At 33.5% G+C, this 11,286-nt stretch overlaps 2 protein-coding genes across 2 annotated transcripts; both read right to left on the reverse strand.

Moving 5' to 3' along the window:
* Positions 1–1,142: 1,142 nt before the first annotated feature.
* On the reverse strand, positions 1,143–5,271 carry LOC131652305 (acetylornithine deacetylase-like). Its single transcript, XM_058922135.1, has 10 exons — positions 4,838–5,271; positions 4,499–4,743; positions 4,234–4,342; positions 2,740–2,878; positions 2,585–2,642; positions 2,482–2,499; positions 2,177–2,299; positions 1,795–1,948; positions 1,683–1,716; positions 1,143–1,594 (listed from the first exon to the last, which is right to left on the reverse strand). Exons 1-10 carry the CDS (start codon positions 5,168–5,170, stop codon positions 1,491–1,493), a joined length of 1,317 nt encoding a protein of 438 aa, XP_058778118.1. The 5' UTR covers positions 5,171–5,271; the 3' UTR covers positions 1,143–1,490.
* A 1,983-nt stretch (positions 5,272–7,254) lies between these two features.
* Positions 7,255–9,778, reverse strand: LOC131646954 (acetylornithine deacetylase-like). Its single transcript, XM_058916880.1, has 10 exons — positions 9,394–9,778; positions 9,052–9,296; positions 8,821–8,929; positions 8,569–8,707; positions 8,430–8,487; positions 8,328–8,345; positions 7,974–8,096; positions 7,736–7,889; positions 7,621–7,654; positions 7,255–7,526 (listed from the first exon to the last, which is right to left on the reverse strand). The coding sequence occupies exons 1-10, from the start codon at positions 9,724–9,726 to the stop codon at positions 7,423–7,425; spliced, it is 1,317 nt and encodes a 438-aa protein (XP_058772863.1). The 5' UTR covers positions 9,727–9,778; the 3' UTR covers positions 7,255–7,422.
* Between the last annotated feature and the right edge of the window lie 1,508 nt (positions 9,779–11,286).

The following is an 11,286-nucleotide window of genomic DNA, read 5'->3' on the forward strand; positions in this document are numbered from 1 at the left end:
GAGGTGTGCGCGGCGGCGACTTCGAAATACAGGCTCCTTTGTTAGCACCGCACTTGGACTTTGTTGTTGGTGAATCCGGGATCAATGCATCAACATGTTCAAAGTAGGAAGGATCTCGTTTGGTTGATGTGTCATCTTGGGTACTTTTCGGCTTTTTAGGCGCACCTTTCGTTTTAACCGGTTGAGATGGCAGTTTCAAATCGGTGGTCTCCGGAAATGTAATTTTTTCGCAATTGTTCTTTTATGTGCAATTTCATGGTGTCATTCGCTTTAGCAAACTTATCCATTATCTCTTCCAACTCGTCGGAGATAGTAATTTTGGATTCACCCTCTTTCGGCGGCTCGAAATCATCAAAACGGAGCTTTTTCCAATGGTCAATTACTTCCGAACTGACGCAGTTTTCAGTCTCCTAAATCAGCACCAATGTAGTGGAATAAGAGATAAAATGAATGATGTTTACCTCAAATTGTAGTTTTCTGTGCTCCCTTTAGTATGATCAACCGTTTGAAACATAATTTTGAGACAAAAAATTGATTGAGAATGATGGAGGTTTTAGAGGGGGTTTGTAATGAAAATGATGAAATAGTGAAGGAGGAAAAATTGTATATGAACAGATTTTTTCGGAGATGCATCTCCGAAAAAATACCTGACAGTTAAAATCCAACGTTTATTTTAAATTTTCAATGCTTTCGGAGATGCATCTCCGAATTCTGGAAAAATCTATAAAAAAATATACTTCGGACATGTATCTCCGAAGCAGGGGTATTTTTGGATTTTCAGCAGAAATTCTCCCCATAAGAGGGTTTACAGAGAAATTTCCTAATATTAATCTCTATCTCTTTCAAGAATAAAGCTAGCCAAATAGCTTGACAAACAACCAAGGATCCTGCTATGTATTCAGATTCACATATGGTCAATGCAACTAGCTTTTCTGAAACACCATAAAATAAGAGCAATGGAAGCCATAGATACTATTTCTATCTTGTTTGTCTCCACAACAGTGTGCATCAAGAGAAACCAATTAAATCAACATAATTGAGTGTCCCTTTGTTATATCTCGAAACCACTAATGATCTCTATTGCATGTAGAATGTTCGCCTATTGGGACATAGATCTTGTGACTCGTTTGAACATAGTTGCATTCTAATATTAATTTTGTATGATTTTTTATTTATTTTTATCAATTTGACCTATTGGGACATAGATCTTGTGACTCGTTTGTCTCCACAAGTACAGTCACTCCCATATATGTAAGCTTACAGTAAGAGATTTCAGTCCTCCACAACGAATTAGTTCGTTCATCTTGTAAATGTTCAAGAAAAGTCAAGAACGTTTGAAATAATCATTTGTATCTTGTAAATGTTCAAGAAAAGTCAAGAACGTTTGAAATAATCATTTGTATAATTTAAACATCATTCATACTAATCTCAACAAGACATATTCATAATCAACTGGACACTTGTATTACTAGTTCCTTCCTCTGCTATTCTCAATTTTCCAATTGCGCGATGATGCTCGCAAACACCTGGTATCCTTGTGCCATGTCTGAAAAATGACAATACTCATTCTGGGCATGGTAAGTTGCCATCAGACCTGGACATAACATGAAATGCAATGAGTTAATACTTTTATTACTTCAGAATTTAATATATACATAAGTGTGTTTTTGGGCAGATCATACCATAGCCAACACACTGAACATCAAAACCTTCATCCTGTGACAGAGAAAAGAAGTTAAGAAATGAGTAATACAAAAGCTTTCATGGATAACAACGGGAATATATCTTCTTCACCTGTAGTTCCCGAATGAGAGGCAAACTTCCAGTGATTGAAAAAGGCTTTACATTTCCAACTATTTCCTCAGTTGCTTTGCATAAAACATGGAAACCTTTCGAATTGAGATCACAAGCAACTCCAGAATTAGCCTCATCAAAAGTTAGAGTAAGGCTGTAAAAGAGGAGCAAGGGAACCATAAGTAGTTACAGAAAATCGACAAAGAAAACAAACTAAATCAAGAGATGGAAACAAATTATCACGTCATTTAATATTCGAAAGTAAAACAAACTCTTTATTAACACTAAATGATCTAGAGAAGTCAAAACTGAATTTATTCGAAAGTTGTCAAAACTCTTGAGCAGAGCAGACTTCTTTGTTAAGTAAGGATAAAAGCCTCACCTCCCCCTTAAGTTTTCATCTGGTAGGACATATTTTGAAACAGGACCCCGAGATTCTAGCTTCTGTACATTCTCATTAATGTCATCCACATATTCTCGCAGCTTCTTCATTACATCCTTCACACTGAAAAAATCATTAGAGCATTGGGCATGGAAATTCTTATAAAAACAGAACTCTTTCACATGTTTGCTTCTATCTGTACATTTGGCAATTGTAAGAAAGTAGTGAAATAGAAAAGCAAGAAGTTTGCCAAAAGCTTCCAAAAGATTGATATATGGCTACAATGTGTGTAAGATGTAACTCACTTGTAGAATGGAGTTAATCTGCAACAAACAAACACAAAAAACTCAGCAAAGCTGCATCATTGATAACAAATAGCCTTGAGTAATTCTAAGGAGGAGAACAAACCTGACATCTCCTGAAATGTTACATTCCCCTGGAATTTGGTTGATTCCACCTCCAGGATCTGCAGTAGGGAATGTGTTGATAACAATTAGGGTTTTGTTTCATTAAAATAATTAAGTATGAATATAACTACTTAGACAGTTAGCCCCAAAACTTACAACTCCATTGAGTTGGTTTCATGGTCGAAGGGGTTGCGAACCCATAAACCTGTTCCTGAGGATGAGGTGGGAAGTCCTTGTAAAATTTCAGCTGGATTTCCTTTATCGCATCCATGGCTAGCTCCAGCGGATTTATAGCCTACATGTAACCAAATATATATGATGATTTTACAAGTATAATGCTTAGCAGTCAAAACAACCTCTTGCTTGGAGATTAGGCATCATATTAATCTTCCTTGACTCGACAAACTCATGGATACGCCTAGGATGGGAAAATTATTTACTTAATTGGTAAAGGAAGCCCTCAGCATAAACATAAACATTCATAGACCATACAAAATATTTATATATTAATCTAGGACAGTTTGTAAGAGAAGAAATCATAGAAGAGGAAACTAAACATCTAAAACAAAATACTCCCCTACATAAATGATACTTTCCAACACTCCCCCTCAATTTGTATGCACCAAGCTTGTTAAAAATGAACTAAATCTGATCACTAGAGTGCTGAATTAAAGAGCAATTTTCTGAGATAGAACTTTTTCCCTGATTAAATGATAATAGATTTCTATGTGCTTGATTGTTCATGAGAGACTAGGTCTGACCAAATGTGAAGAGCAGTTAACTACTATAGGTCCCAGCTTTCATGGGACAGGTCATGGACAGGTCCTTCAATTTAATCAAGTAACTGAAACTCATCAATAACAATAATCATGGATGCCAAGCAAAATACTAACATTCGTGACAGAATTGTTACAAACATATTAATTAAGCCATAATCACAATATCCCATATAATTTACAAGGTCCAAGTTCAACATTTTACTAAACTCTACAAAGGCCAATAGTTATTATATTTAACGTTTGCTTCCCTTCTAGAACCAATGCAATGCACTCTTCTCATAGGTTCTGATGTTATAGTAGGTAGTGTATAGCAATGCAACTTGCATTGCTATACACTTATGCAGCTCTCTTTATATGGTTAAATTTATGTGGGCGTCCTTTATGAGTTTTTTTTTTTTTTTTTTTTTAAATTTCAAGTGTTAACAGATCTTGCATCCTATAACAATTTTTGAGCAGGAAGATAAGACATACATTTTTCATTATTTCACCTAAAAGTCATGGATACAATCATAATTACATGCAGATTTCAGACAGAAACCAGTATATGTACGGTGTTCATATGCATTTTACAGGCTCTCAGAGGATCGGGACTAAAGTCTATGCGATTATTATTAAGGTAGCATTTAGTAGATGGATCAAAACAAGATAAAACATATCATATGATCCTCCTATGAGTATATTCTACTTGATACATATTAAAGAAGATCGGAACATTACATAATGTAAAAAAAATGAGATTCCACTATAAAAGGTAGAACCAAAAGGGATAAATTAACAGTCCACATGTCTGTCAAACACTGCCACAGTTTACAATTACATCATTACATGAAAAATCAAAATAAAATTACAGAAAAAATTGTAAGAACAATACCTTGTGAGCCAATCCGCTATGAAAAAGTTTCCCAGTGACATGAAGTTTCCAAGGTATCATACCACCAGTTCCAACACACGGTTGCTTATCAGCCACATCGATCCAAAACCTGAGCAAAAACTGAACAAATTAAATCCTACAATTTTATTATAAACTGAACACCTGAAAATCCAAACACTGCCTTTGATTCGAATCATCGATGCTTCTAACATTCTACATACATACATACATGCATATCGAGATTTTCTACTAAATAATGACTTACAGAGGACCTTCCTTTAGCTTGTTCAAAAGACCATCTTGAACAAGTGCATCAATACCAACTCCAGTAATCGCAGAACTCTCTTCATTCGCTATAAAAACCGCAACAACAGTTGATTTCAAATTCGGCTTAGTTTCACCAAGCTTCCTCATGAGTTCAGCAACAAGTGCCACATGTCCCAAACAATCCGTAGTTCCACGACCCCTAAGCTTATCCCCATCGATACTCAAACTAAACGGATCAAAATCCTTCATATCAACACAAAATTCAATCAACACAATTAACATAAAATTATAAATAAATTAACAGGAAATTAACAACAATGAACGGATAGAGAAATACCCAATTGTTAGGATTTGCAGTTACAACATCCATGTGACAGCCAACAAAGGAGAGGATCTTACCGGGAACGGTTCCAGGATACTCGACGATGAGGTTACCTCTGCCGGGGAAATAGGTGACATGGTTGAGAATCAAGGGACCGCCGCCGGTGGTGGTGCTGAAGGGTAAGAGGGAGTTTAAGAGGTGCTTGACTACTCTGTCCTCTTCGGGAATGAGTTCCGGGGGATTGTTCTGGACGTGACGGGATTCACCGATCAGATTGGAGAGAAGGGATATGAATGAATCCTTCTCTAAGTTACCTAATGATTCTAACAATTTCGGGGATGTAGCCATTGAGTGGATTTCGAAACTCTTGTTCTTTCGCTTCTGCGTTCTGTTACCTCTACTTCAGACTTGGAAGTTATCTTTTTGGATCAAGGACAGGCGTTTGTTTATTATGCTTAATGCACTTTTACTCTTTTAGTTTGATGAATTTTAGTCCTTCATTTTAAAAAAATTAAAATTTTCCTTTAATTTTAACTTTCTAAAAAATTATTTTTAACGAGTTCACAATAATAATTTGGATAGTTTATTATTTAATACTTTTTATAAAATAATTAAATATTATTTTTTAAATTATTCAACATAAATCTTAAATTTTTATTTTGAGTTTAAAGTTTAAATATATGTAAATATGGGTGTTTAAATCCAAATCAATTCAAATAAAAACCGCAAATTTATTAAAAAAGAATTGAAAAGTGCAAAATAAATCAAAGTTTAAGAAATGTATTTGGATGTCATTTTGTGAAAACCACGTTATTCGGATTGGATTTTGGAATAATTTTTTAAAACCGTACCAAATCGCATGTGTATATTTTTTTACTTACTTATTTATTTTTTAATATTATCTATTAGTTTAGTTTAATCTATTTATTTTTATTATTTCGTTTATTTCAACCATAATCGATCATTCTCATTTTTTAATATTAATTTTTAATATATTAGATAATATATATTATATCAAATCTATGATTTATTTGTATTTTTATAATATTATTTTTGGATGGATCAGATTGGATTGAATTTTTTTGACAAATCATCCAAAATCGAACTAAACCGCAAATAAATATTTATTTTTGAATTAAATGAATCTCTGTCTTAAAACCAATTCAAACCGAATCGCAAACACCCCTATTTATAAGATCCATCCAATCCACTATATGCTATTTTTTAATAAATTATAAAGACAATTTTACTTTTCAAATTTATTAAATAATTATTATATCTATTTATATATAGATCAAATATATTAATTATCTAATAAATTTAAAAAATTATTTTTTTAATAATTTATTACGGAAGAAATAACCTTCTATATAAATTATGTTAACCTTTCACCTTCACCTTACATATACCTTCTCCCATACCAAAGACAATGAACCTAGATCATATGTCTCTGCTAGTAAAGATCGAATTTTTGATACACATGCCACAATTTTGAAAATAATTTTCAAATATGTCACTCTCCCAAAAAAAACCCCAAATACTGCTTTTTTTTATATTTTAATTGATTGTATCATTATAAAATATTAAAGGATGGAAATGACAGACCTCCTTTATGAGACCACATCTTAGATGGAGGTCACTTTTTTTCGTTTTAATATTAAAACTGATTTTTAATTAGAAAGGTGGCCTCTGTCCTGAGACATAGACAATCAATTAAAATATTAAAAAAATAAAAAAAATAAGATTTGAGGACTTTTTTTGGAGGTGACATTTTAAGAAATTATTTTCAAATTTGTGGTATTTGGGTCAAAAATCCAGCAAAGATGTTAAATGGATAGCTGCAGTACAATCTAAAATAGATGCATGAAGGAATTCATTTCTTGGCCCGAATGAGTCATTCCAATAGGAGCTAATGGGGGTACGAAATTAAAAAGCATACATATGTCACGGTTGAAAGAAACAAGGCTAGGCTTGTTGTTCAAGGCTTCACACAAATTAAGGGACTTGGTTATATAAAGAAATTTTCACAAGTGGAAAAAATGTCTAACTTCTTAATTTAACTTCAATCAAAGGACAATTATAATATGAAGTTGTTTTAACTTTAACTTGATGTAAATTTCTTACATGGAGATCTCAATGAAGTTGTTTATATGAAGGTACCACAAGGAGCGCACTCGCCAAATTAAAACAGGGCAGGTTTGCAAGCTCCCTAAATCATTGTTTGGCATATAAGTTTTTTAGAGGGTTAGTTATTATTTTTTGGTAACTAACTAACTCTCCCATCTCTGCTCACATATAAGTTTGTATTGTGCCAATTCTAGCCAATAAGAAATTCCATACACTCATTCATTTCTTTTCTCTAGTTTGTTCATCCAATAATAAATTTGATTATTTTCATAAAACAAAAGGGAGTAGAGGTAACATCTCCCTACTTTTTAACAGAAATTTATTGCAGATTCATTTGTTCGTCCACCTTGTAAACATTCAAGAAAATTCAACAACAACGAACTACTAATTTGCACGATTTAACCACTATTCATATTAATCTCAACAAGACATCCATAGCCCACCAGACACTTCTACTAGCTCCTCAACAATTCTCAATCTTCTAACTGAGTGATGATGCTCCCTAGCACCTGGTATCCTTGAGACATATCTGTAAATAGACAATACTCATTCTTGGCATGGTAAGTTTCCGTCAAACCTGCACATAACATGAAATGCAATAATTAAGCACTTTTATAAACTTCAAAATTTCATAGTACAGACACATAAATTTGTTCTTAGACAGGTTATACCATAGCCACAAGACTGAACATCAAAACCTTCATCCTGTCACAGATAAAAGAGAGGTTAAGAAAGAAATCTGCAATACAGAATTTTTCATACACAACAATGAGAATATATCTTCACCTGAAGTTCACGAATGAGAGGCAAACTCCCCGTAACTGAGAAAGGCTTTACATGCCCAACTACTTCCTCAGTTGCTTTGCATAAAACATGGAAGCCTCTCGAATTGAGATCACATGCAATTCCAGGTAAAACCTCATCGAAAGTTAGAGTAACTCTATAACAGCAAAGGAACAATAGCTAGTTACATTAAGTTGATAATGATAAAAAGAAAAAGCCCAATCAAGAGATTTAAGCCTACCTTCCCCTTAAGTTTTCATCTGGTAGGACATATTTTGAAACTGGACCTCGAACTTCTAGCTTCTGTATATTGTCATTGATATCATCCACGTATTCTTGAAGTTTCTTCGTTGCATCTTTCACACTGAATCAGTTATTACTTATTAGTGCATTGGTTATGATAATTTTTTTTTAATAGGCAATTGATTAATAAAGCTCGCACTAGGGGTGCAACCCTTACAAACACAAGGAGCTAGAGAATGATTGAATCGGATAAAGGAAGTTTAAACCAATCGTAATAATTGGATCTAAACTTAGGATATCCGCAATAATTGATAAATCACATATAGATTAAACAGTATAAGATGTAACTTACTCGTAGAATGGAGTTAACCTGAAACAAGAAAATATATTTGTAATGTCACACACCATTCATAACAAATTGCATTGAGTAATTGTAAGGAAGAGAGTAATAAACCTGACATCTCCTGAAATAGTACATTCCCCCGGAATTTGATTGATTCCGCCTCCAGGATCTGCAACAATTATGAAATTGAACGGTTTTAAATTTTCATGTATGAAAATAGTTGTTTAGACAGTTAGATTTGAAAACTCACAACTCCATTGGGTTGGTTTCATGGTGGAAGGGATTGCAAACCCATAAACTTGTTCCTGAGGATGCGGTGGGAAGTCTCTGTAAAATTGCAGCTGGATTTCCTTTATAGCATCCATGGCTAGCTCTAGTGGATTTATAGCCTACAAGAAACCAAATATATAACATAATTCATATTCTACACTTTACATCATAGTGAAGACACCACAATATGAAAATTCATAATAAAATTCTATACGATAATGTAAGCGAAGACCTTATGACATAATCCGCTGTGAAAAAGTTTCCCAGTCACATGAAGTTTCCAAGCTATCATACCAGCCGTTCCAATACACGGTTGTTTATCAGCTGTGTCGATCCAAAACCTAAACAGCACAACTTAAAACATAATGCAATTGCAGACGCAATATTGCTGATGCAGTAGCCTCTGCCCTCTGGAACCACATTAGATCACACTAGAAAGACTTTGAAGTAAATAATGACTTACATGGGACCTTCTTTGAGCTTATTGAGAAGACCATCTTGAACAAGTGCATCAATACCAACTCCAGTTACAGCACCACTCTCTTCATTTGCTATAAAAACAGCAACAACAGTTGATTTCAAATTCGGCTTAGTTTCACCAAGCTTCCTCATGAGTTCAGCAACAAGTGCCACATGTCCCAAACAATCAGTAGTTCCACGACCCCTAAGCTTATCACCATCAATGCTCAAAGTAAACGGATCAAAATCCTTCACATTAACACCAAATTCAACACACATAATATAAATGCATGCATGTGTCATAGTAAAAATATTAATAACAATTGATGCATGGATAGATAAGTACCCAATCTTTGGGATTTGCAGTGACAACATCCATATGGCAGCCAACAAAGGAGAGAATCTTGCCGGGAACAGTTCCGGGGTACTCGACGATAAGGTTACCTCTGCCGGGAAGATAAGTAACATGGTTGAGGATTAAGGGACCACCGCCGGTGGTGGTGCTGAAGGGTAGTAGTGAGTTTAACACATGCTTGACTACTCTATCCTCTTCAGGAATATGTTCCGGAGGATTGTTCTGCACGTGTCTGGATTCACCAATGAGGTTGGAGAGGAGAGATGTGAATGAATCTCTCTCTAAGTTGCCTAATGATTCTAACAAGTTCGTTGCGGTAGCCATTGAATTTTCAAACTCTTCTGCTTCTCTGTTGTGTTTCTTCTTCAAACTTGAAACTTTGTAAGGTTACTACTGACAGTGTTGGTCCAATTATTTACTAAAATGGCTTAACAAAGAAAACGGTCCAATTAAAGTACTTTTATTTTATAATTTCATAAAAATATAGGTGAATTCTTATCTCCCCAACTCAAAAAGTTGGGTAAAGTTACATTCTATGTAAAATGTCTTGGAAACACCCAAAAGATATACTATTTAATAATTAATTAAATTAGATAAAACTAAATGATGCAATGTGATTGGTGGAATGTACACTACCCAACTTTTTGAAGTGGGTAGAGAAGTTGTCCCTAAAAATATATTTTAAATTGTCTCTTAGTTTAGTTGTTAGAGTTTAGTAAAATTTAAGCTTATTGATTAGACAAAAAGTAAGTGAGAAAACTGAAAAATAACCGGTTCATACGTACTATTGAATCCGATACTTCTTACTTTTGTTAGCAACAAACATAAAACTATTAATTTGTTAAATAAAAAGTTATTTGAAAAAAATTATAGAGAAGAATAGAAGATTATCATTATATCCATCTAAGATTAATTCAGAAAGCTATAAAACAATTATATAACCAAAACACTACTATAAATAATATATTTAACCTCAAACGTGAAGGAGATTAACTTCGGTTACAGAGACGAGGAAATTTAACCTTGGGTTACAGAGACGAGGAGATTTAACCTTGGAATCCAACCCAGTTAAATTAGAGTACTATTAAAAAAAAATTAATCTATTGTTTTGTGTATTACAAATTTTTAAGATGATTTGTTTTTAAAAACATTTTTATTAAAAACAAATTACAAAGCTGCACAAAGTGTTTTACAAATCGATGTTAAAAATTCGGGCAAATTGCACTCACCACCCTTGAGTTATGTTGAAATGTCAATCACTCCCCCTCTATTTTTAAACTCAACACTAACTTCCCCTGCTTAATTTTTACCATACACTAACCTCCCTTTATTTCAATTTTAATGATTTAATATGATAAATCTCTCTTAACACCATTTACCTCTGTTAAAATAGAAGAGGTTCTCTTCCACTTTCCTTTACTTTCTTAAAGGTTTCACTAAACAATACAAACACCCCCACTAATTTTGAATAAACACTCCCCTCAAATTATGATTGTTAACACCTTTAGCATATAAAAAAAAAAATCCAGCACATGATTTTTGAAGTTCTTAAAATTATGCTCTTCCTTTCTACATTTTCCTAATCAATCATTTGAATTAGATTTTAGTTTTATCCTTTGTATTTGATTTCTGTGAACTATTTTACATTTCCTCTAACATTTTTGTTAGGATTCTATATCTATAACTTTTGAAAAATGAAATCTTGGTACATTAATTTTGAGCAAGGTAATAATGCCTTCTGAGTAGGAATTAATACATGTGTTATCAAGTTTTTAGCAACATGGTTATGACATTGTGGGTTTGTTGTCAAGGTTGCAACTTGGCTTAAAATGCTCCATAATATCCGAATAGATGCCAATTTCATACTACAAATCTATTACAGAA

The sequence above is a fragment of the Vicia villosa genome, linkage group LG2 (assembly GCF_029867415.1).
Source record: "Vicia villosa cultivar HV-30 ecotype Madison, WI linkage group LG2, Vvil1.0, whole genome shotgun sequence".
NCBI lineage: Eukaryota > Viridiplantae > Streptophyta > Magnoliopsida > Fabales > Fabaceae > Vicia > Vicia villosa.

Bases quoted from the DNA above. Each gene is read 5' to 3' on its own strand.
- LOC131646954 (XM_058916880.1), bottom strand. From the start codon at position 9,726: ATGGCTACCGCAACGAACTTGTTAGAATCATTAGGCAACTTAGAGAGA. The intron at 8,708-8,820 runs GTCTTCGCTTAC...GGTTTCTTGTAG, and splicing joins ACAGCGGATTATGTCATAAG to GCTATAAATCCACTAGAGCT. The intron at 7,527-7,620 runs GTATAACCTGTC...TGTTATGTGCAG, and splicing joins TGTTCAGTCTTGTGGCTATG to GTTTGACGGAAACTTACCAT.
- LOC131652305 (XM_058922135.1), bottom strand. From the start codon at position 5,170: ATGGCTACATCCCCGAAATTGTTAGAATCATTAGGTAACTTAGAGAAG. The intron at 4,744-4,837 runs GTATTTCTCTAT...GTTGATATGAAG, and splicing joins CTGCAAATCCTAACAATTGG to GATTTTGATCCGTTTAGTTT. The intron at 2,643-2,739 runs GTAAGTTTTGGG...TCCCTACTGCAG, and splicing joins GAAACCAACTCAATGGAGTT to ATCCTGGAGGTGGAATCAAC.